We start from the raw sequence: 25,342 nt of genomic DNA on the forward strand, positions 1-25,342 counted from the left end.
TTTCAAAACCACATCTTCAGCGGGGGAAAGGGAGTAGATCCGACCCGTGGGAATGACGCTGTCGGGTAGCAGATCTGTCGGGCAATCGTATGGGCGGTGAGGTGGGAGTGCTTCTGATGAACCCTGATCGAATACCCCCGTGTAGTCTTGGTACTGGGCTGGTACAGATATGGAAACCAGGCGACTGTGTGGTGCTCTACTGGGGAACCCGAGGCTGTGGTGTCCCTGATGGTCAGGTGAGCAATGGAACCCAGAGCTTGAGCGGGTGTAGCGTCCCCGATGATGGCGGGAAGGCAGAAATGCTGACATAGATCGGACTCGAAGTGTACTAAACTAGCCTTCCAGTCTATCAACGTGTTGTGCTACTGGAGCCAGGGTATCCCCAATATGAGACCGAACTGGGGCATCCCGATGAGGTCGAAGCTCAAGGTTTCGGTGTGGATTGACTGGATTATCAAGAGCATTGGGGCCGTTTGTTGTTCAATAGGTCTGGATAGCAAGGCAGTGCTGTCAACCGCGTGTACAGGTTTGGGTAAGGGTTTGGCCAGGAGTGGTAGGTTCAGGGAATGCGCAAGGGTGATGTCGATGTAGTTACCCATGGCCCCGGAGTCTATGATGATTGTAACAGGGTGTGAGATTCCGGGCGTGGGCTGGATAACTGATTGTACATGGATCGGCCTGATGCGACCGAAAGCAGGTATGGCGTTCGGGGTAAAACCAGAGGTGCTCGACCCAGCCCCCGTGTCTAGGGTCGAGTGGTCCAAAAACCCGAGAACTTGAGTTTCGGTCTGCGGTGAACATTCCTTGACATAGTGCCCTGTTAGCCCGCAATAAAAACAGGCGTCGCCTGTTCTTCTACGTTCTCGTTCTGCTGGTGTGATCGGGCTCCGTATGCCCCCTATCTGCATGGGTTCAGGAGTGGTATTGGGGGTAGCTGAGGCGCCGGGCAGTGGTGAAAAAACTGCCTCGGCTCTACGTTCTGAACGCCGGGCGTCTACCTGTAAGGCTAAGTCCACTATGTCTTGGAATGTGGTGGGTAACGAAGGAACAACAGCAAGGGCATCCTTCATGGCGTTGCTTAGGCCCCTGTAGAACACAACGGACCTCTTGCTTTCAGGCCAGGAAGTCTCTGCTACCAACTGATTGAATCTAGTAATATATTCGATCAAAGAGCCCTTCCCTTGCCCCAGGTCCAGGAGTTCTAAATCACGGGACTGCACTTTATAACGAGTGTCGAACACCCTTGACATTTCCGTAATCAATAGTTCGAAGTCATAAAGGGCAGGGTTGTCCTCCTCCAGGAGGGGATTGGCCCAAGCGGCAGCTGTACCAGCTAAGTGGGAGAGTGTAAAGGCAGCTTTAGTGGTGGAGTCTGGAAAAGCCCAGGGTCTGCACAGGAAGTGTAGTTTATACTGGTTCAAGAAGGTCCTGAACTTACTGGGGTCCCCATGAAACCTCTCGGGGGCAGCCAAAGGGAAGGGGGACGGTAGTATCACTGGTATGGGACCCTGGGATGGCGGAACAGGAGGAGGCGTGGGCTGTGAAGTTGATGGGATGTTCCCAAATTCAGCATCGGGAGGCAAGGGGTATCTGGTGCTTTGAATGTGGTCCAGGCGCTGGTGTATGGCAATGGTGGCTGCGGCCATATCGGCACGTAACACGGTTATGGCTTGTACCATAGCAGCCAGGGGTTCATCTGCGGCCCCCTGCATGACTACACGACAGGTTGGCTTCACAGTCTGTTGTAACTTGACTGTCGTGTAGTCAGGAGAGTCCTCTGTCCACAAGTGCCGCACAGGGAGGAGCAAAAAGACTCCCTGTGCAACCCTTGAGGCCACAGGTGGGAGATCTTCCTCTGGAACCGCAGACCCTCGGAAACCACGGACCTCTGCAAAGAAAGCACCGGTTAAGTTATGCGCCCAACAACAACCACTAGTCAACACAACAACAAGCTGGAACAGTCTTACCCAGTGGAGCGGTGCGGTACTCTGTATACCTATGGGGTTTTCCGGGATTCTCCAGGACCCTCCCTATCAGGGAAGTATTGCCAGAAGGTCAGGCGCACTTGAGATGGAACGGGCTCACCCGTTTTCAAAGTCCAGAACAAGGACAAGTGATCGTAGTGCCAGGGATAAAGAAGGCGAAGTCCAAAAAGCAGTCCGGGGTTCGTGACCGGTAATTCAAAAAGACAAAACCAAGGAGATCCAATAACAATTCCGTGAAGCAGTCCAAGGTCTGTATCCGGGTGTTCAAGAAATCGGGTACGTAGCGCCGAACAGGGTCCAAGGATTTACACAGCTGTGAAGCGCCGGTTGCACCGACGCGGCCGTTTAAATACTGGCGCTTCGCTCCCCATCTGGACACGTGACCCGCAGTCTCCGGTCACGTGATCTGCTGCCGCACGCGTGCGTACCTTCCGGGTCATGTGACCAGCAGCCATGTCTTGGGAACGTGAAGCATTCCTGGAATGCGGAAGTGCGGCTGCACGAAGCCGATCCCTCAATCTCCATGGGAGACGCCACTGAAGCGGGCGCCGCAGCGGGCGGGTTGCAAAACGCTGGGGACCATGTGGTGGCAATCTAAATGAGGAGGGTACCGGTGATTCCCAGAACTGGGCGTGAGATCGGGAGGTGCTAGGCACCATGGAGGGCGGACTGGGAAACCTGCTGTGATCCCTACGAGTCGTGACAATTTTCCAACTTTGCAATAATATGCACGCCTTTATTTCTTTGGGTTAGTTTCCAGCAACACCAATTCATATATATATGGCGTATTTCCCCTGCGTCACTCAAACTATCACGAAGTGGCAGAGAAGTTGGAGAATAAGGAAGCATTTGGATTTTCTGTACTAAAGACTCTAACGCCCCGATGAAGACCAGTTATATGTTGGGTCGAAACACATTTTGGTGATGACTGATGTAAAATGAAGACTGGATGTTAAAGGATTATTACAGATTATTCTAGCAAATGTTTGATATTATATCAGTTTGTTAAATAAGTGCATAGGGCAGATGTCTTAAGATTTAATTCATCAGGCTTGTTTGGGCTTAGAGCTCTCATTTTGAGACCATGCTGCTTATATGCACCAATGAATAGGCTAACTAACTTTAGCTTTCAAGACACTTACTCAAGTGGTCAGTGCAGTGGAGTATAGCCCTGGTTGGTTTTCTTTGTAATTTGAATTTTGGAGAAGGTGCAGTATTTACTAGTGGGAGAAAATGGTACTGTAGTGTGTGTGTGTGTGGTTAGGAGAGCAAGGGGGGGGAATGGGAAGTGAACGTGTGAGTGAAAGAGGTGTGAATGAGTAGAGGGATTTGTAGTAAGTCAAGTGGTAGTAGTATTGAGGAAGGAGTGGAGGGGAGAGAGTAGTAGTGAGGAGACAAAAGGAGTAACATCAAAGGGTGGAGGCAAGATGTAGAAAGTACGAGAGACATCGGAGTGAGTGAGGAGGAATAGAGTAGAGGCAGCTGGATTGTGTGAAGGATTGTAATAGAGCGCTGAAAAGAGGGCGAGGGGGGAAAAAAAGTATTTTAACGGGGCGTCTTCAATGCACACATCCCCTGGGCGTCTTCAAGGCACACATCCCCTGATCACTCACTACTGGCTATAGCAGGAAAGGTTAAGTTGTCCCTGAGAGTTTAGTGCGATAAGGCCAAGGGCCTTTAGGTTAACAGAGTTCATTTAGCATATTAGCATATTGAGGGATAAAAAATGCTGTCTACCTTCTGGGGCTAAGGACATCAGGAGGAGGTGCATTGAGAAAAGATATGGATAGCAGTAGGGCGCATTGATATTTCAATAAAAACACTTGAACCGCCTTTGAAATCTGGAATGATTCTTGTGCCATCTGTGAAGTTTCCGGTAGGGCCTACGATTGGCAGGCTTGCAGTATGACGGAAGATGACTTGGAGTAGGTAGTGCTTTGGAAGAGATGGCGAACTGCTGAATCTGATATAAGGCAACAATGCAGTATATCTGTTTGGCTCACGTACCGGGTAGGGTTTCAGTAGAAGTTTGAGTTGTGTAGTCTGTGGCCAGCAGTGCAGTAAAGCGTAAGACCTGCACTCCTCCCAAGTTCCGGTGATACATGTATTCTTGGATTTCATGAAAACTGTTCTGCCCTTTCCGTTACTGGTACTCAATGTGTCTGCTGCTCCTGCCTCTTCTGTGAAGTCGGCACAGGGATGAGCAGCAAGGTGTTCTCTGGAAACTGATATTGCCAGAGCTGTCTGATTGGTCTTGGAAGTGAGCACCAGCTGAGCTTCCCCATGGTAATCTTTGGGTTGCAGTCATTTTGTGCCTTAGTACTATCCCAGTATTTGTCAAAGCAAGTGTGCAGTTTCCCAGATTAAATAAAATTGCAAGCTGACCGAAAGGATGCAGCTTTGTGATTGGAGGCATTGTAGTCGGACCTTTGATGGCTGTGCAAACATTAATCGCCTGCACATGACATTGTTCCTGTGCTACTGCCCAGGATTTTAAACAAAATGTGGATTGCTCTCTGGAATCCTAGACCTTATTAAGGTATTCAGACAGAGATGGACTCTGCTGCCCTTGCACTTCTGAGGCATTCAGAAGCCACGACCATGTGTGGTAACATCAGTTTCCCATTAATTGAGAGGAACAACATTTAGGTTTGTGGTTCAGTACTAGACTTTAACACTGGAGAACCCTCCAGACCATCCTGTGTCATGCATCACTCTGAACCCTCCTTTTATTTTGATCGCAGCCACCTACCTTTGGAGCCCATAGTCAACCCTGTGAAGCTATTAGCAGTGAGCAGTCTCTCTTTAGGATAGCCTAATGCTGAACAACATAAATCCCTCCATGGTTGAGCCTGTTTTGAGACAATGGATGTGTACTTATCTGGGAAACAGGGCAGTAAACCACTCCAGAAAAAGCAAAAAGATCTGGGCCTTTTGCCAAAAGTACATTTACAGATTATGTCTTGGCACTGAATAAACAAAGTGGAGGGAAGCAGTCTGGGCCTCCCTGTCCATGAGGCCATTCAGCCAGTACTGTGAGCAATATGTACTATTATGTTCCCCTGTGTTCATTGTATTCCACTGCATTGGTCTATATTATATGCTCGATGTTGTTCAGTTTGTTGGGCTGTGTACTTATTTGCACATTAATTAAAATATTATTTTTATCTAACCATGTTTTCTTCTTGATCTAGGATGGCTTTGTTGTTCGAATATTCGCTACCAGCACGGAGACAGTCCTACAGCAGGAATTGCAGCTTAAGTTAGCCCGAAAATGCTTGCATGCCTGTGGTATCTCGCTATTCGATTTGGAGAAAGATTTGCACATAATAAGTAAGACTTAAATTTAACTTTTTTCACCAGTATCGCTTTTTCTGTGACATTCATTTTTTAGGTATACACTCTTACAGCATATACGATTCAGATTAGTTTCTCCATCCAAGAAGTAAAGGCATTTACATCAGTTGTCCTTCTGGACTCCTCTACATTGAGACAGTCCCGAAAGTGGGATAAAAATACCCTGAACATGTTGGTCAGTGTTTCCATCTGTATTAAATTTTCAACTGGAGTGCAATTTGGGGGTTGGAGGGAGACTCTCAAACTAGTGCACGTGCATTTCTCTCTCATGAGAGACATGCACAAGAGTTGCACAGACAGTCTGACATAAACAAATGAGCACACCGGCAGAGACACACCAAGGCAGACACAAACAGACTGGGGTGGGGGGGGAGAGTGGGGCGAGAGAAGAGGGGGGGAGAGAGAGAAAGAAAAAAATGCCTGTTTCTTGGTGTTCAGCAGTTAGTTCCAATTTACAAGAAGGAAAACCGTAATGACCCCTCAACTTACAGGCCCGATGTTGCATATATATATTCTACAGTTAAAATCTCTGGAAAGTTCCTTTTGACTCCGAAGGATGGATAGGCGATGGTAAAACATGCCATCATCCAGCAGGATTCCAGTACATTTAACCAAGGATGGTTAGTTGAAGTAACTGAATTTGGCTACATACACCTCCAATTCAACAGAGGGTGGTTAGAAATAGGTTAACAACAAAAAAAGGCTCATGCTTGTCTGCTCCAGCCACTCTTAAGTTAAGCATTTAAGGCAGCCGAGCAGCTAAATCTACTCAATGTTTTCAAACCCAGGAGATTTATCATTATTGTGCTTCATCCTCTCTCCTACTGAGAGCACCTTTTGCTGGACTTCTGGACCTTTTGCTTTTAATCCTGAAGGAGTAGAGCCTTTTTCCACTCATTCATTCTTATGGGCTCTGTCTTTTGGAACGCTATTCTTTGTAAATCTTCCTGTAGTATAGCTCTTAAAGGCATCTTTGTTTTACTACTGCAGCACACAGCTCCTTATGGGCAGTGTTGATGGGGACCCCTTGGGTCCTCCTTTAAGATTATTTTCCTATATCCTTGAGTAAACTACAATTCTTAAGCACAGTACCTAGTATCACTCCCAAAATGTATAGTCTGAGAAATTCGCACACACCACCTTCAGTGGAGTGCCAAAGGGATACTTGGTATCCCCCTTCTTTCTGCTCCTGTGACATTTTAGCCACATAGACAATCACTTAGTTCTGGCTGGTGGCAGTGGACTTGTTCTACCAACTGTTGTGTATTTTTTATACTGCAGCTATGTCCGTAGCACAATGGGAACACCCAAGTACCAACTTGCCATTACTAGCGTGGTTGTTGTTTGTTAGCCCTTCTTCTACCATTCTGGGAGGGGGAGGTCTGTGTGTGCGTTTTGCCTTTGACGGGAATCAGTAGGTATACCTCCCTAGGTTGCAGAGTGTCTGAGCAGGCAGGAAGTGGGGGAGGAGTCTTCCACCCCTCTGTCCTTTGTCTGCCAGAGTGCCTGAATAGGACCAGCTCCCACAAGGGGGGTCTGGCTACCCGGATTTGAAAAGCCAAATGCTACTTTCTGTAAAATGCTGAGAGTTTGCATAGGAGTGGGCAGGAAATGTATAAAAGTTCAGGCTTCGTGTGTCCACTGGAAATAGAAGTAACCAAAGAAGGCGACACGAGACACCTGCAGACCCTTTGCAAGACCGTGAAGCGGCCGTCCCCGTTTTCTATGCTACAGAGCTCCGAAGAGGACTCCTCCTTCCCTTTGGCTGGTGGGAACAATCAGTCACAAGACTAACTTTGAATCGAGCCATCCCCTGAGGTCCTCAGAGCTTCCAGAGCTGTGGAACCCCAATACCAGGAGACCTGCTGCCCATTTCGACTGCATCGTCGTGGGTGGCCGAATCCTTCCAAATCTCTGCTGAGCCTGTAAGAACACTCCAGAGATCCCATCCAACTCGCCCAGACACCCTCACCAGAGTGTGTGTTAGGCAAGATTGTATGCAGTACCCTTTGTGTGCACTACAACAACCCTGAACTCCTGGCAATAGGAACCCAACCTTTGGTATAAGTCTGTACTACACAGGTTGGTAGCATGATTGAGCAGCCAGGCTTATCTCAAGAGGGGTAAATGTGAGCTGTAGGGGAGTTACACAGATTCACAGTGACAAGTATGCAAATAAACACTTACACATAAGGTTTCTTGAATAAACAATTATTAATGTATCAGTCAGTTAGAGTAAGCCACCTTCAGAAGGGAGCAATATAAAGCAACACACACAAATACACACTCTTAAGTTTCTAAATCAGCAAGTACTCTTTTTGGGATGGCCCACAGGCACAAACCTACACCCTCAGGTGACATCAATAGCTAGGGTGCTGGGGACATTAATATATCACTGTTGCATTCAGAATAGCATAGGAATAGGTCAAAGGAAAAGGTTATTAGAACACACAAGAGATCACAAATATTCTCAAGCAGGCAAATACTTTCAGATCCCCCAATACGAGTCATTTAGTGGAACAGGCTAAGCCAAAGTCAATGGGCAAAAGTCTATAAAAGTCTATATGAGCTGAAGCACGTCTTTGCAGGTAAGTAAGAAAGGTCTTTGCACAATGTTTTAGAAGTCTTTGAAGAAAAAGAAGAATCAATGTAGGGCCACAAGCTGTTAGGATTTGTGAGGGGTAGAAGATGTAACCAACTCTACATCATGAGGTAAGTTCTCTCAGACTTTACAGTACCTTTTGTATTGAAGAAAAAGTCCAGCAGATGACTTCTGTTCCTGTGCAGCTCTGCAGATCTCACTTTCCTGGGCCTCAGTCATGGGGACAAGAGGGAGGACTTCTGGGGACTCCAGCACTGCAATGGGACTGTCACCGCTCACAACCGACAAACTTCAACCAAGTGGCTATCCGGTGTTTCAGCTCCTCGCGTCTAACACTGCAGTTCCTGGCTGTCGAGATGGGGGTCCCGCACTCTGTTGAGCAGGCTCAGGCTCGGTCAGTCCTGCTTCCTGGGAGTACAGAGGATCTTCCTGGTGCTCTTGGCCAGCTTAAAAGCAGCAAACACAAACTGGTGTTCCTCTCCCTGGTTATTCGGTTTCTGTGGCAATTCAACCAGCTCCAAGAGGATGTCCAGGGGGATTAATTTGGAGTTGATTGGTCCCACCAACTCAAAGGGAGAAGTCGTCCTTGCAGGAGCTTCTCTGTCGATATGATTTTGGAGTTTCTGCACAGCAGCAGGGCTTCACCGGGCAAACCAATGGTCCAGGAGTTGCAGCAGGCGTCCTTTTCAAGTTCTTCAGTTCCTTCGTTTCAGTGGTCGACTCTGCCTTCCCAGCCAAAAGCCTCATCTTTTATGCAGCTTGCATTCATTGCAGCCTAGCTGTCAGTCACCCAGCAGGGTGGTTGTCCTTGCCGGACATTCAGCTGGCCAATCACTACAGAGTGCATTTGGGTCTCCTAGGAGACTTAAGAGTTTCGGGCACTTCCCTCACTTCCTGCCCCTGATAGACACTCTGGAGCCAGAGGCAGGTTTCACTTGTGAAGCCCGCCAAAGACAAAACTAACAAAGGGACCAAATCTGGTTTGCGCGCAGGGAATCTCAAGAAGGACCTTTCCACAAAGAAATGCCGAAAAAAGAAGACCAGGGCCATTTTGACAAAAATGGCACCCATGGGTGCTTTACGGTGGCTGCGAACGCAGCCTGCGGTAAAATCCCATAATGGTAGTAAAACGTAAACCACTGCCACCAATCATTCGGTGAGGAAAGGGTAACATTAAAATAAATGTTAGGTGAGAAGCTAGACAAAGGGGATGCTAGGTAACCGCTACAGCACCCTATTGTGAGATAGTGTGGGCTGGGTCTAAAAAGTTACAAATGTAAGAAGTCAATTACACTTTACCGCTCTGGGAAACAGTAGTTTATCCCAGAGAAGGTATTTAAACCTCTGGGAAATCTAGAAGACTTCCCTGTGTCACTGCACTGAAGGTGCTGTGTGACACAATGTAAAAGATGCCTATGGAGTTAGTCAGACTCCACAACCAAAAGAAACAGAGTACAAAATCACATTAAAATACATGAGAGAGTGGGGAAAAAAGGGTCTGTCTATCCAAGTTAAAAAAATCAAGTCCTTAAAATCCAGCAAAGTTACTGGGGGGTCTCAAAGCTAGAGGGAATTAGCACATTTCTGAGAATTCTCCCTAACAGTGTGGCACTGCAGGAAGCGAAGAAGATTGACTGGGCGATCCATGTCCTTTGTTGGTGCTTTTGAAAAGATGCCAAAACGGCAGAGTGAACCAAGAAGTTGCTGAAAGTCGTGCTACAGGTCCTTCCTCGAGACTGCTGCTGAAAGACACCGTCCATTATCCTGCCTTTTGTCACCAGACCAAGGAATCTGGAGGTCGGATCCAGAGCTGCCACATTGCGGAGGAGACAGCACAAACACTTTATTCAAACTCAAGGTACTGTGGGGAAAATGTATTGCTTTCCTGATTCCAAGAAGTCACTCCAAAGCGTTGGTGTTGGGTAAGATTTTCAAAGTAATGATAAATCTTCCTGACCTGTGTCTACCCCAGAACATTTTGCTTTTACTGGTGGATTATTTTTCCTTATACTTCCTGTGAGTGGGAACCTTTTTCCACACTCACAAAATCTTTCTCTTTTTATGGGTGTCATTTTTAAGACACTCCATAGTGTCTTTTAAAAGTCATCCTCTTAGACAACTTTCTGGCAATAAGTGCCTATTGTTGCTGGTTTGCCCTAGGGGCTCCCCTTTTAACTTTCTCTGTCTAACCTTGTCAGAACTACAGTACCCAAGGGTAGAACAGATCTTTGGATACCTTTTACATTTTATTAGGTGAGACCAGCACCCCCTACCTTATGTGGAGTGCTGGGGATATGCTGGGTATCCCCTTTCTCAGTTTAAATTGCAGTGAACCATTTTATTAGTTTGGTGTACCTTTACCGCAGGCTGTTTGCACAGCCCCAGTAAAGGCACCCATGGGTGCTCATTTTACCAAAATGGCCCGTCTTGTTTTTTCACCATTTTAGTGTTCTGTGTCCTTCCTTTCTTCCTTCCCTTGGCCTCCGCGGTGGGAAATTCTTTTGAGTGATTTTTATCTTCGAAGGGAGTCCTGTGGACTCGCCGCCCAGGCTCTAGAGTGTCTGTGAAGGCAGGAAGCGAGGGAGGAGTAAAAAACTCTGCAGTCCTTGGTCTTCCAGTCTGAGTGAGAGATTACAGTTCAGAATGGGAGGCTCCCTCCTCCCCACCCCTACAAGTTTGAATGTTGCAAAACAGTTAGATTGGCTGGGTTCCTGCGTAAATGTCTGAACCTGGAAGTTGAAGAGGTAGTCGACCACTGGAACCACAACTGGAACTCCGCAAACAAAGATCCTGACCTAACCCGTATTGATACCCACTATCCTCAAGAAGACCTGCATTTTGAGCCATCCCACGCCATGCTGCGACCTTGCGGGCTGCAATACCCCAATACCCGGGGAACTTGAGCAGTGCACAGAATTCCGAATCTCGCTGAAACTTTACGGGCATACTGCTGGTTCTCCAGAGTCAAGATTCTAATCTGAAAAGTCCCCTCACCAGAGCCCAGAGTGCTGGACCTTGCAAACAGAGAGAATCCGAGCTGCGATATTCTGTCTTCTTCTGTGCTCCTGAAAAAGACGCCAAATCCAGAACCGCATCCAGCCGTGAGGAAAACCTTGCATAGAGCCTTCCCTGTGATCCTTGCTGCAGAAGTCCTTCCAGTGCCCTGTCTTCTGTCTTCTTAATGAAGGCATTATTCAACTACCAGGTTTTTAGCTGCAGATCCTGAAGTCCTCATGCTACAAAATAGTCTCCTGTGCTGAAGTACTGTGCTGGCTTGGGTATACTCCTACGTCCCTTCCCCTTTCCTCCATACTTATGGGACATCTCTCCGTCCTGTGGGACGGGACCAGAGCACTTTTGTAAAAAGCATCCACATTTTTTTCAAAATGTGTCCCTCCTCTTTCCTGCGCGGGGCCCGACACGCGGCCGTAACCCCGCCCACTTTGGATCCACCCTGCGCATCGCCCATCAGTCCTTTTCTCTGCACGATCGGGGCCGGACGCACTTGCATCCTCGGAAGATTTTCTTCCATTTTTTTCCCTCTCTGGCTCTCGCTAGCATTCGTTTACTAGTCTGTCTTTTAAACTAGATTTTCCAGACTGTTCATCGTGTCACCGTTGCTTCGCGAGGGCGGATCCCCATCCTCTTTGTTTAGAGTGTTTGGGTCCGGAACACCGTTGGGACTCCTGTTTTTACTGTGACTCCCTTTCGGTCCGGGCTCTTCAACATCAGTTGGAGCGGTGGGAGGAGGTGTTTGGACGGACTCCTCCTTCGCATTTTCAGGCGTTCATCGACGAGAAGAAAAAACGCCCGGTAAATTCTTTGATTTTCAGAGCACCCCGGCCGGGAGATACCTTCCCGGGTTCCTCTCGAGCCGGGAGGGGCGTTGATCGATCTGTTACCGGGGTTCGCCCTGAGGTGCCTGTCGGGCCTAATAATTCTACCGGAGTTTTCTCCGAGGGTCTCCGTAAGGGGCCTGTGATCACCGGAGTACACTTCGAGGCCCCTCCTGTGGGGGCTGTGTGTAGACTCAGTTCTACTGAGTCGTGGGGTACCGGAGCTTGCTCTGAGGCCGTTCTTTCGGCTTCCTTCAAAAACAAAACCGGGGTATGCCCCGAGGTCGTGGCTGAGCTTGAGGTTACCGAGCGTATGTTCGAGGCCCGTGCCGATAAGGCTTCTACCGGGCCGAGGTCCCTCGTACAGAGGCTAAGGCTACCAACAGTTCTGAGGGGCCGGGCAAGGCCCTGTCGGTGACAGCGCACCGTTCCCGTTCTTGTGGTGACACCAGATCTGTTGAGGGGGCAAAGAAGGTTTCTTCTTTTACCGGCAGTGCCGAGGCTCTTCCTTCGAAGGCTCAGTTGGCGGTTGGTATGTCGCAGAAACATTCCAGGCCTCATAGTACCGGCTCTGCCGAGGTTCCTTACGTTAAGGCTAAAATTAAGACCCCTGATCCATCGACGGGGACCCCCTGCCTCACTTCCTCACGTGCCGCAGTTCCCCTCAGATGAGGACAAAATGGCACCCGTTCCCGCCACGACCACGGCAGCCATTTTAGGTACTACCCCTACAACTACGCCATCGGCCCCTGGTGTAGGGTTCGGTCCTTCGGGTGAACCTAAGGTCCCTTGTGCGCATCCTTACCGGCCGGTTTTTGATTGGAACGCCCAGATGCCTCTTCCGCACAATGTTACGTTGCCCGCGGGGGCGGCTCCCTTGATTTATGTGGATATGTCGGCAGAGGGGCTGGTGTGGCACCCTTCCCCGTTGCGTCCCTGGATTTGTCCACCTCATAAGAGGCCTCCTCAGGTTCCGAAACAATCTCCTGAGGAAGCCTTTTTCGGTAAATTTCAAGCGCTTATAAGCGCCGACCCCATGAGGGACTATTTCAAGGGGCATTTCAAGGAGATATGTCCACCCGCGCCTCCGGCTCCATCCAGCCTGTCGGTGGTTCTGCCGGCGGCTCCCTTGCCCATGTTGCCTCCCCCTGCGCTTCCGCCTGTGCCGCCATTGCCCCCAGTGGACAAGGCAGTGCCTGACTCGGCTCAGCAGGAGCCGGACCTGTCAGATGACCCTCCAAGGCGATCAGGACAACGAGGACCTGCCCCGCTCTACCAGAGCTTTCCATGACCGGGTACTGGACATGATGAGCTTCTTAGATGTTCCGGTGCCCGAGGCACCTGCTCCGCAGGAGGGCGTGCTTTCTGGGGCGTTCACCTTGTTTCCTTTTTAGCGTACCGGCCTGTTCTTGCAGAAGGACGTTCTGGCCGAGGTCCGAAGAGTTTGAGAAAAGCCACACTCGGGACTTTTTGTAAATAAAAAGATTGACGCGAGGTACAGGCTACATTCCTCGGAAGAAGTGGCCTTGTCGTCTTGTCCGCCTCCCTCCTCCACAGTGGTGGCTGCGGCCACGTTGCAATCCAGACCTGCAGCTTCCTCCTCCGCGACGGCGACTCAGGTCTTGGGAAAGGAGGACAAGCTCCTGGACTCCCTAGGGAGGAAAATCTTTGACAATTCGGCCTTGCAGCTCAGGCAGGCCAATGCAGAAATGATTTTGGTGGGAGCTAACATGCGGATGTGGAGAGGTCTGTCAGAGTTTGAGGAGCATATCCTGGTCGAGAAGCTGGAGGATTTCAGAGGAGACCTTTCCGATGCCAGGGTCTTGGCCCAGGATGATCTGGAGGCTGCAGCTCATCACGTAGACACCTCGGCTCAGGGGCTGATATTAGGGGTTGATACCTCGCGGCAAGCATGGCTGCATGCCACTAAGTTCTCGAAGGAGGTGCAAGACAAGGTCCTGGACCTTCCATTTGATGGTAAGGAGCTTTTTCACTCTTCTACTGATGTAGAGCTCACCAAAACCAAAAACAGCACTCAGACAGCCAAATCTTTGTCTGTTCTGGTTAAACCTCCCTTCAAGACTCAAAGGCCGTTGTCGCAAGGTTGACCTTCCTCTGGTTTTGGGGCCTTCCTCGACCGCAAAAATCGCATAGTGGATACTCCTGCGGGGAATAACCGCCGTAAACAACAGCGTTCGCGGTATTTCTCCCGCTCCTCAGCCTCCTCATCAGGTTCAGGTGGCACCGCCACTGATAAACCTGCCAAATGAGGGTTTTCCGCGCTCGCACGAGACCCCGGTGGGAGGACGCATTGCGTCTCATTGGGAGGCATGGCAGACCATCACAGAAGACAGATGGGTCTTGTCAGTCGCTCGAGCGGGCTTCCGTTTACCTTTACCCCCTACCCCACCCCTCAACCCTCCTTTTCAGCTGTCGGGCTCACCCTCCCTCAAGGCCGAGGTTCAGAAACGTATGCTCCTCAGAGCTGTCGAACCCGTTCTCCTTGGGGAGCGAGGGGAGGGCTTCTACTCCCGGCTGTTTACGGTGCCCAAACCCAACCAGGCTGGCCTGCGCACCATCCTAGACATTTCCCAGTTCAATCTTTCCCTACACCAAGAGAAATTCAAGATGATTGCGCCAGGCCAAATTCGCTCCTCGTTGCAGGCGGGCGATTGGCTCAGCGTGGTGGATCTTCAGGATGCGTACATGCATATCCTGATTTGGAACCCACACAGGAGATACCTCCGTTTCTCTCTGGGAGAGGAGCACTTCCAGTTTCGGGTGCTTCCTTTTGGCCTCAGTTCGGCGCCGCGTGTCTTCACGAAGATGTCGGTGATCGCGGCCCATCTTCGTCTCCAGGGTATCCATGTGTATCCCTATTTGGACGACTGGCTCCTACGGAGCCCTTGCCCGTTAGCAGCAGCGGGCAACCTCCAGTCTCTCCTTCAGCTCCTGTTCCATCTTGGGCTGTCGTTGAACTGGCGGAAATCCTCCATGACGGTCTCAAGACCTGACTTTCCTGGGTTTTCGTTGGAACACGATAGACTGCCATGTGTATCTGACCGGGGACAGAATGGCGGATCTGTTGGCCACATGTCAGATGTTTACGTAGTCGGAGAGCATGTCGGCCTGGTGGTTCCAGAGGCTTCTGGGCCTCATGGCCTCGTGTGTGCTGGCTCTTCCTCTTGCTCGTCTCAAAATGAGGCGGACCCAGATGGCTCTTCAGAGTTCCTGGCGTCAGGCTGTGGACCCGGATTCCAAACGGATAATGATTCCGGATTCCATGAGAGTGGACCTGGACAGGTGGTCTTCTCTCAGCAACCTGTCAGTGGGCATCGGGTTCCAGGACCCAAGCCCCATGGTGACGATCACGACAGACTCCTCCCTTTTCGGGTGGGGTGCGACGTTAGATTTTCTTCAGGTCTCGGACCTCTGGTCACCTCAGGACAAGCTCCTGCACATAAATCATTTGGAGCTTCTGGCGATTTTTCTGGCGCTCAAGGCGTTCAGACCTCTCATTGCCAACAAGGTGGTCCGCATAAGAACGGACAATGCGGTGTCAAAGTACTACATAAACAAGCAGGGGGGAACGAAGTCTCCCCCTCTCGTGGATCTGGCCATTCAGATTTGGGAGTGGGCCGTGCTTCATGGGGTCTGGCTGCTTGCAGTGCACATCCCGGGCCGGCTGAATGTCACCGCGGATGCCCTCAGCCGGTGGACAGTGGTCAGCTACGAGTGGGAGTTGAAGGCGGAGATCATATCATGGATTTTCTCGCGTTGGGGCACACCGGAGGTCGACCTCTTCGCCACGGCAGTAAACAAGAAGCTTCCTCAGTACGCCTCCAGAGGGGGGCTGGGAACCTCCTCTGTGGGGGACGCACTCGAGATCCCATGGCACAACATGAGAGCTTACGCCTTCTCCAGCATTGGATCTTTCATGGATTCACATGCTTAGAATATTCCCCGTCGTCAGACTGGGACCCCTCGGTACACATATATAGCCTTTTCCAAAGGAAAACTTTTGACGCTTTTGTGTCCTATCTACGTCCTTCTAGGACCCGCCTACGCATGCTCTGCAGGCCGTGCTAGTATAAGAGGCCCGCCCCCGCGGCTCCCCTTCAGATTTCAACCGTCTCCAAAGTAGTGGGATCTCCTCGTGTTATCCTACTGTTTTGTACTAGGTTGCGTTATTGGATTTCGAGTAGTATAATGTCCTCTGTGTCAGGAAAAGCGCTGTTCCGTCCATGCGCGACGTGCGGCTTAAAAAAGGTTTACGAGGGGGGCGGACATATGGACTGCATATATTGCCTCCACCCTCACCATTCGGCGGATACCTGCGACATATGCAAGGGGTTTTCTCAAAAAACCCTCAAAGACCGGAACCGACGCCTGGTGGCATGGCTGAATGATGGAGCGGGGGCATACCCCCCCTCGGAGGTGGGCTCCACACAGTCGGCGAAAACATCACGCCGCGCGGCCTCGTCGGAACCACCGGCGAAGAAATCTAAACCGTCGGAAAAAGAGTTGTCTGGAAGTCACTCCACTAGAGACTCCTCGGCAAAGAAATCATCCTCATCAAAAAAGCATGAGAAGGAAAGGAAATCCTCCTCTGGCGATCATCACAGATCGACCACGAGTCGAGTAGAAGCGGACACAGTGTGGAGAAGCCGGGACCGCCAAAACCACCTGCGAAGTCTACGTCGTCGACGGCGGTCCAGTCATCGGCCGCCTCCCTGCCACTTGCACAGGGGGCATCCACCGTCCCGTCGACAATGGCGTCGACGAGGGCCTCGTCGACGGGGGTCCTACAGGAGGCCTGAAGTCTTTGACCCGACCCCCCCGGAGGCTTTGCTACAAGAACAAGCTATGTTGCTGTCCTCGGAGGACGAGAACGAGAGAGTTGCTGGCCCAACAGACCTAGGGCTACGAGCGGCTGACAAGTTGTCGACGAGGGCATCCGTTATACCGGTTTCTGCCCCTCTCCTCAATCGGTTTTGTCGTTGGATATTCTGTCCACGCTTCAGTCCTTGTTGCGATCGTTGGACCAGCCACTACCCCAGGCAAGCCTGCCACAGTCACCCGTCGACGAGCCGGCCCGTCCCGTCAACCGACGCACCCACACACGCCAATCTCAACACTGGCACAGGAGGAAGGTGAACTGCCAGATTCGGAGTCTGACAGGGGAGCCATGTCGGATATCTCCTTATCCCCCTCCAGGGATCCTACCCTGGGAGTCAGAGGCGGAGTTGGAAAACCCCAGAAGCCCAGCTCACCCGTCCCCTCCGGACGACATTGCGTCATTCCATTCTATGATGGAGAAGGCATGCAAAGAATTTGGTCTGTCCCAGGAAGAACAGAAAAAGGACTGTTTTTTGTTCGACCACATGGGCAAGAGAAGGTCGGTGTTCTCGATAACAATACTAGACCATGTATGGAAAGAGGGGTTGCAAACAATGAGACACCCATTCTCAGAACCAGCAGTGAAAGGACGCCTAGAAAAAAAGTTTAAGGCTCCAGAGTCTACCCCCAAGTGTTTATCCTCCCAACCAACACCGGACTCGGTGGTGTTGGCGGCAGCAGCGAGGAAGGCAAAGGCACAGCACAAGTGCACGACTCCTCCCGAGAACGAAGCGAGACGCCAAGATGCCTTTGGCAAGAAAGTGCTCTCTGTGGGAGCGACCACAGTAAAGGCCGCAAACTCTCTGGCAATTGTGGCCAGATACGATAGGGAGATGTGGCACAGACTAGCTCCGCTTAATGATCATCTTCCAGAAGAACAGAGGAAAGCGGCGATGCTACTGGTCCGAGAGGGTGAGGAAGCCTCAAATCACGCAATAAACATTGCGGTGGATCTCGCTGAGTCAGGCTTCAAGCAAGTCAACAAAGGGGTGGTATTGCGTCGACAGTCATGGCTTAGGTGTACCTACTTCAGGCCAGAAGTGCAATACAAGGTCTTAGATATGCCCTTTGAGGGAGACCTTCTTTTTGGTGAGAAAGTGGACGAGGCCCTAAAAGGAATGAAAGAAGATTCGGACACGGCACGTTCATTGGGTGCCCTCCAGAGTGGCAGAAGTTACAAGTCTTTTCGTCCCTTTAGAGGGGCTTCAGGTAATTCAAGATTCTCTTCTGGAGACAGATCCTTTGCCAGATCGGCTTACCCCTCCCAGGGATACCGACGTGCCTCACAATCGGCTAACCGTCGACGAAACTTCCAGTCTTCCAGAAAACGACCATCATACCCATCGTCGTCGAGAGACAAGCAAAATAAAGATCAGCAGTGACATACCACGAACCGTTCTGGGGGGAAGAGTTTCAGCATATGTCGACGAATGGGAAAGGATAACGACGGACCAATGGGTGTTAGACACTATAAGAAACGGACACTCTCTGCAATTCAAACACAACCCTCCACAAATCCCACCTGCGTTCACCGCTCAGTCCCATATGAAGGTACTGCAACAAGAGGTTACACTCATGTTAGCGAAGGGCGTGATAGAATTAGTTCCAACATCACAGAGAGGTCAAGGAGTCTACTCAAGATACTTCGTCGTAAAAAAAGCCGAACGGCAAATGGCGTCCCAATCTAGACTTACGCGATCTCAACAAGTCCTTAAGGAGCCTGAAATTCAAGATGCTCACTCTGCAGGAAGTGATCCGCGCAGTTCAAAAGGGAGATTTCCTGGCGTCCTTGGATTTACAGGACGCGTATTTCCATATTCCAATGTGTCGGAAACACAGGAAATTCCTACGTTTTGTAATAGGGCGAACTCACTACCAATTCACGGTTCTTCCTTTCGGGCTCAAGACCTCCCCCAGAACGTTCACAAAATGCCTGGCTCCAGTGGCTGCCTGGCTAAGGAAGCAAAGCCACCATGTATACCCATACCTCGACGACTGGCTGGTAAGGGGATCCTCCCCAGCGTCGACCAACACAAGTCTGCAAGCCACCATGCAGCTTCTACAACGGCTAGGATTCGCCATAAACTTCGAGAAATCCTCTCTGCGGCCATCGAGAACGCTGGTTTTCTTGGGGGCACAGTTCGAGACTCAGTTAGGGCTGGTGAAACCTTCTCTCGACAGGACCTCAAGACTCATTCAACAAGCGGCCCGGCTACAGCGAAACACCAGGATCTCGGTGAGAAAGTATGTTTCGGTCCTAGGGGCCATGGCATCCTGCATCCATCTGGTGAGAAACTGTCGACTATTCATGAGGCCAGTCCAAGAATTCCTTGCGGACCGATGGACACAGGCTCGGATCGTGGTCGGACAGGATATCCATCGACGACGACAAGCTACGTCAGACCCTTCAGTGGTGACAGAGTTCCCACAATCTGAACAACGGTGTGCCCCTACAGGAGCCGGAGTTTCAGAGCACCATAGTTACGGATGCGTCCCTAACCGGATGGGGAGCGCACATGGGTGCTCTCCAAACGCAAGGTTGCTGGTCTCCAACGGAGTCACTCCTACACATAAACGTACTGGAACTCAGAGCGGTATGATGGGCTTTGAAGGCGTTCCTACCACACATCAAGAGTTCGCGAGTGCGAATACTGACCGACAATACAACAGCCATGTTTTATCTGAGGAAACAAGGAGGGACACGATCAAGGACTCTTTCCATAGAAGCCCAGAAAACATGGCATTGGGCATCGAAGCACGAAATTTCCCTCGTGGCTCATCACCTTCCAGGAGTGAGGAACGGCCAAGCCGACTCTCTCAGCAGAAGCATGGCCCAGATACACGAGTGGGAAATGGACACGGGTCACTTGAGGAAAGTGTTCGAGAAATGGGGTCACCCCCCTCTGGACGCCTTCGCGACCAAAGACAACAAGAAATGCGAGCAATTTGCAAGCATATGGCCCCAAGAGGGTTCGGTGAGGGAGGCGTTCTCCTTCCCATGGACGGACATGTTCCTCTATGCTTTTCCCCCGTTTCCCCTCATACGGAAAACAATACAGTGGATACGCAGATACAATTACCGGGTGATTCTAGTGACACCATACTGGCCGAGGCAACCGTGGTTCTCAGACCTCCTCCACCTATCGCTGGAACATCCCATAGCGTTTCCGAAGGTCCCGTACCTTCTATCCCGGGACAGAGGCACGGTGTGGCATCACGACCCGGACAGTCTCACTCTTACGTCCTGGCTCCTGACTTCTCGGAGTTCGGCGCTTTAGACATTTCAGAGGATTGCCAAAAAATTCTACAGGCAGCTAGAGCCCCTTCTACTAACAAATCTTACTCCTATAAGTGGCGGAGATTCTGTGAATGGTGTAGAGAACAACAGGGCCTACAACCATTGTTGGTGACGCCGGAACAAGTTCTACCTTACCTGCTCCTCTTGGCAGAAAAGGGATTGTCCCCCTCATCGATAAAGGTACACCTGGCAGCCATCTCGAGGTTCACAAGGAAGAGGCAGTCGTCCCCTCTATTCAGTGACAGACTGGTAAAACACTTCATGCGGGGTTTATTTCGAGCTTTTTCCCCGGTGAAACGTTTTCCCCCGACGTGGAGCCTCAACACAGTGTTGGCAGGCTTGATGAAACCGCCTTTCGAGCCTATGGCCATGTCCGACATAAAATTCATTTCGTGGAAGTTGGCATTCTTGATAGCTATCACATCAGCCAGACGTATCTCGGAACTACAAGCGCTGGTCGTGGACCCGCCCTACCTAAGATTCTTTAAGGACAAGGTAGTCCTGGCAACTAACCCTATGTTCGTCCCGAAGGTTCCGACGGTATATCACAAACACTCATCCGTGGTTCTGCCTACTTTCTTCGCCACTTCATCATCGGCAGCAGAAAAAACTCTTCATACCCTGGACGTTAAGAGGGCTCTGAAATTCTACCTACATCGTACACAAGACATCAGGGCTACTCGGCAACTGTTTGTCGCATGTGGTCCGTCGACGAGAGGAAAAGCAATCTCTAAACAGGGATTGGCTAGATGGGTCTCGTCGACGATTGCTTTTTGTCACTCTAAGGCCGGAAGGCCACTGCAAGGACATCCTAGAGCTCATTCTACAAGGTCGATGTCCTCCTCAACAGAGTTATGGGCGGGAATTCCGCTGACGGACATATGCCAAGCTGCGGCATGGTCAGTGCCCCACACGTTTACCCGCCACTACTGCCTTGCCAGGCAGCATGCAGACGAGGTGCAGATGGGAAGAGCTGTCCTGCGCCATCTGTTTCAGTAAGGTAAGTGGAGATTCTGTTGTCTACCCTCTTAAGGGCGATATACTTTATGTGGGCAACGTTATATGACTTAACTTATCCCATTGTGTAGTAGGGTGAGGATATATATATATATATATATTTCTGAGGCTTGTGGAATCTGCTTAGATCACATGCTGTGCATAGGCCGACATCTAGTGGAAGCTGCGGAGTATTAGTTTGTTTTTCGAAAATCGAAAAAGGGCGTCGACACAGGGCGTGCCAGTAATACTATCCCTAGTGTGACGTCCACTGTACCCATGATCCCTCACGCGTCTAGGATCCCCAGATTGTTTTTTTCCGCCATTCTGGTCGGAAGCACTTCATCGGAGTTCCCTGGCTTTGCCATATTTACACTTAAAAATAATTCTAATTTGCCCCATTTTCTCACCCCTACGTCGACCAGCATCTCGACGCCGAACCGGGGAGGAGATCAACGTCGAAACCCGACGGATTGGGCCTTGAGGCTTCCGCCTCGGCTCGGGCCTGGGCCGCTGGCCTCGGCCCTACAGTAGGGAGAGTGGGGGGTGGTACACTTCCACACTCGGTTAGAAACACCTTCTTACCTACACACACTTGCCCGCTGCCCACAGGCGCGTATGGAGGGTACGCCCTTTCAGTTTTGCCCCAAGTGTAATAAAAAATACCCTTGGGTAGATAAGCACGCTACGTGCAACCTTTGCCTGCCCAGAGACCACCCCTAGGCGGGTTGCAGGGCCTGTAGCAGGTTTAAGACAAAAACTCTTAAGGACCGCTCCACCAAGCGTTGGGCCCACCACGCCAAGCTAGCAGCTATGGAGGCGGAGGGTACCTTCAGCGACGGCAGCGACGCCGGACTTTCGGACGGCGAGGGCACCAAGGCGTCGAAAGACAGCCTAACGCACGTCCCCGGCCTCGGAAGGTCGTCCGTCCCGGCGACTATGGGGAAGTCCCCCGGCGACAAGAGCGTTACACATACACACGCTAAACACAAAAAACCCACCCGAGATTCGACGTCGTCGAAACCTCGGAAAGAGGCACAAAAGGAGCGGTCCGCAAGGACGTCCTCTGGGCGGTCCCGGTCGAGGTCGCCGCACGACGTCAGGCAAGCCTCCACACTTGCACATAGTGCCTCGCCCATTAACATCACGGAAGATCACTCGTCCGGAGACGAACACGGCTTCCATCCCCAGCCTGCACCCCAGGGAAGGGGTACATCACTTGGGAGTGAGGAGGGCCCAGTTTCGAAGCCTAGTTCGAAACACAGGGTTTCCACCTCCGATCCTCGACGCCAGGCGTCGAAAGATAAGGGAAAGGGTAAACACACTTCCACCCACGGGGAAGGGGGTAAGCAACAAAGGAAACAACCCTTGCAATCCCCCACAACAATAGAACTGACTTCCCCGTCCAAGTCTTCTCAGGGACAGTCCATAGAGAGTTCCAGCAGGGTCACCCCAAGCTCAAAACTCTGGTCATGCGAGGACATTGACAGAGTAATGTCAAGGATGTCCTCCTTGGCAAATTTCTTCGAAAGACACCCTGACCAACTACTAGTTTTAAACCCTCCGGAATCTTCTCCCTCAGGTTCAAGGGACCCTATCCCTTCAAATAAAAGGCCCCGGGTCGAGACACCAGTAAAGGCTTCAGAACCCTTCGAGGTCCAACCCTATTCTTGCCTTTTCCCTACAGGCCAAGGAGACTCTTCCCTTATAGAGGGCCAGGATTTTGAGACACCAGAAGATCTCGCAGTGTCAGATTATTACGGGGAGGACGAAGACGAGGATGAGCCAGAAAATAGCCCAGATATTTTCAGAATGGACTCACCAGTCGAAAGGGAAGCCCCAGTGTCTGATTCCCCAATAGATAATCAGCCCCTACTGAATGAACTGCTCTCTCGGGCAGCTAACCACTTCCACATAGACACACAAGGTGTCCAAAAAGAGAGGGACTTCGCGGAGGAACTAATAGGGGAAAGGAAGACAGTAGCCCAGACCATTCCCATCCTGAAATCTATTCAACGCAGAATAGCACCATCCCTTGTCAACCCAAACTTGACAAGACCTGTAAACCCGAGAGTAGAGAAGCTGTTTAAAGCAGCCCAGTCGGACCCTCTATATATTAGAGGCCAACTTAAGCCAGACTCTCTAGTCGTAACTAACACCCGCAAGAGAGCTGGAACCCCATTATCTTCCTCGGAGGCTCCCCCCGACAAAGAAAGTAAGAAACTCTGGTTTTGGTAGAAAAGTAGCTTCCACGGCAGCCTACCAAACCAGAATCGCGAATTCCACCACACTGTTGGCCAGCTACAACTGCCATCAGTGGGAAGAAGTGGCAGCACTAATAGATTCCGCTCCCGAACCCCTTAAGAGCCAGCTATCTCGCATTTGTGCAGAGGGAAGAAACGTCTCAGGCTGCATTTTAAAAGCAACTTTAGACGCTGCAGACAATGCGGGTAGAATTATAGCAGAGGGGACTGTCATCAAAAGACATGCTTGGTTGAGACAGTCGGGATTCAGAGCAGAAACACAAGCTGCACTCTTAGACAAACCAGTGGAAAGTGATCTCCTGTTTGGAAAGGCAGTCGAGGACGCACTAAAAAACGCTAAGGAGGAATTCGACACCCTCAAATCCCTTGGCCAGTTAACTACAAAACCACCTAACCAAAGAGGGAACGGCAATTTTCGTCGCCCCCGCGGCCAAAATTCCAATAGAGGAAATAGCTATTCCCACACCCAGGGTACACAGTGGAACACCAACTCACAACAGTCTACCCAGGGGTATGGTAGGGCTAGTAGAAGAGGACGTGGTAGAGGCAGAGGCAGCCCCAGTAAAGGAGGCGGCACGCCTCCACCAAAGCAGTGACGCTCATTTCAGGGTCCCTTCCCATGCAACCCCAGTAGGGGGACGAATATCCAGCTTCACCCAGGCATGGGAAGGGATAACATCCGACAGATGGGTGCTGTCGACAGTATCCAAGGGGTACTGTATAGAACTACTGCAACGTCCCCGAAACCACCCTCCAAGACAAAAAGTCCACTCTTTAGAACATCAAAAGATCCTCCTCGAGGAAGTCTACAATCTGCTCCTAAAGGACGCGATAGAACTCGTCCCAGGACACCAGGTAAACAAGGGTATCTATTCAACTTACTTCCTTGTGCCAAAGAAAGATTTAACAATGCGCCCAGTATTGGACTTACGGCCTGCCAACAAGTATGTCAAGCCCCAAAAATTCCGTATGACCACGCTACAAGAGGTAATCCCACTCCTAAAAAAGGGGGATTACATGGCAACCTTGGATATGAAAGATGCCTATTCTCCAGCATGGGGTCTGGCATGGATTCACATGCTCATGAATATTCCCCGTCGTCAGGCTGGGAATCCTCGGTAAAGAAAAAACCAGTATCAGTTTCGTTTCTGATCTGTCTTTCGTAGTAATAACCAATCACTGGTCTCTGCGTCATACTGACCACAGCCAATGACTGCCCTCCACCTAAGCACCGCCTCTGGCAGCCATCTTCAGATTTTTACCGCACGTTCATGTGTTGGGATCCTCGTGCTATTGCTCTCGAGCGTTAGTGCTATTTTTCGCGCTTTTTTCACAAAAAAACTTCGATTCTTTCGGTCAAAGAGCCTCAAGCTCCACCGATCCTACATCCGATCAACGGGGACCCGTGTCGGATTCATCTGTGCCCCTCAAGGGTGAAGATTTCGTCGAGCTACACTTCGGAGGAATCCAGAAGCTTCTCAGGCCCGGTCTCGGAGATGGCCCAGGAGAAGGGAAGCTCGACGCCGGGAAAGCTGTTCAGGGTCTGCCCTGGATGCCAGCTGCAGAACGTCTTCAAGGAGGACGAACACTCTTTCTGCCTTTACTGCCTTCATGAGGACAAGACGCACGTGGAGAAGGACTGTGCGTTTTGCGGCAACATGTCGGAACGGACCATGAAGGACCGCCATCAACGTCTCGCCAACTGGCTGGAGGGTAAGAGCCCGTCTGGCGAGAAGAAGAAGAAATCCGAGCGGTCTTCTAAGACCTTTGAGGGCGCCCCGGCGACGGGGGCCCAACATAAGGCCAAGCACCGCGAGTCCGCTGGCACCGGGAGCGCCGAACGTTCGGGCTCTACGGGCACCAGGCAGGGCGCACCCTCCCCGGCACCATCAACCACGAGCCAACGCTCTGGGTCGGGTAAGAGGAAGGCCGAGCACCCGGCGAAGCTCCTGGAGAGGCCCCGGTCGAGCTCTAAGGCAGAGGAGGAGCGTGGCAGTGCCCCCTCCCTCAAGGATAAGGCGGTGAGCGCACCTAAGGTGGTGAAGGCCTTGATCCATCCGACCAAGCCCTCTATCGAAACGGTCGCGGCGGCCCTGGCTCAGCCT

General features: G+C 51.0%; 1 protein-coding gene across 12 annotated transcripts in view; it reads left to right on the forward strand.

Moving 5' to 3' along the window:
• MYCBP2 (MYC binding protein 2) overlaps positions 1-25,342 on the forward strand; it is a 3,160,061-nt gene that overhangs the window by 364,697 nt on the left and 2,770,022 nt on the right. For all 12 annotated transcript variants that reach the window (XM_069639721.1, XM_069639717.1, XM_069639718.1 and 9 more), the window contains exon 10: positions 5,180-5,318. In XM_069639721.1, coding sequence (XP_069495822.1) covers positions 5,180-5,318 — 139 coding nt within the window. The remainder of the gene's footprint in view (positions 1-5,179; positions 5,319-25,342) is intronic.

The sequence above is a fragment of the Ambystoma mexicanum genome, chromosome 7q (assembly GCF_040938575.1).
Source record: "Ambystoma mexicanum isolate Mex_15411 chromosome 7q, UKY_AmexF1_1, whole genome shotgun sequence".
In the NCBI taxonomy this organism is placed as follows: domain Eukaryota; kingdom Metazoa; phylum Chordata; class Amphibia; order Caudata; family Ambystomatidae; genus Ambystoma; species Ambystoma mexicanum.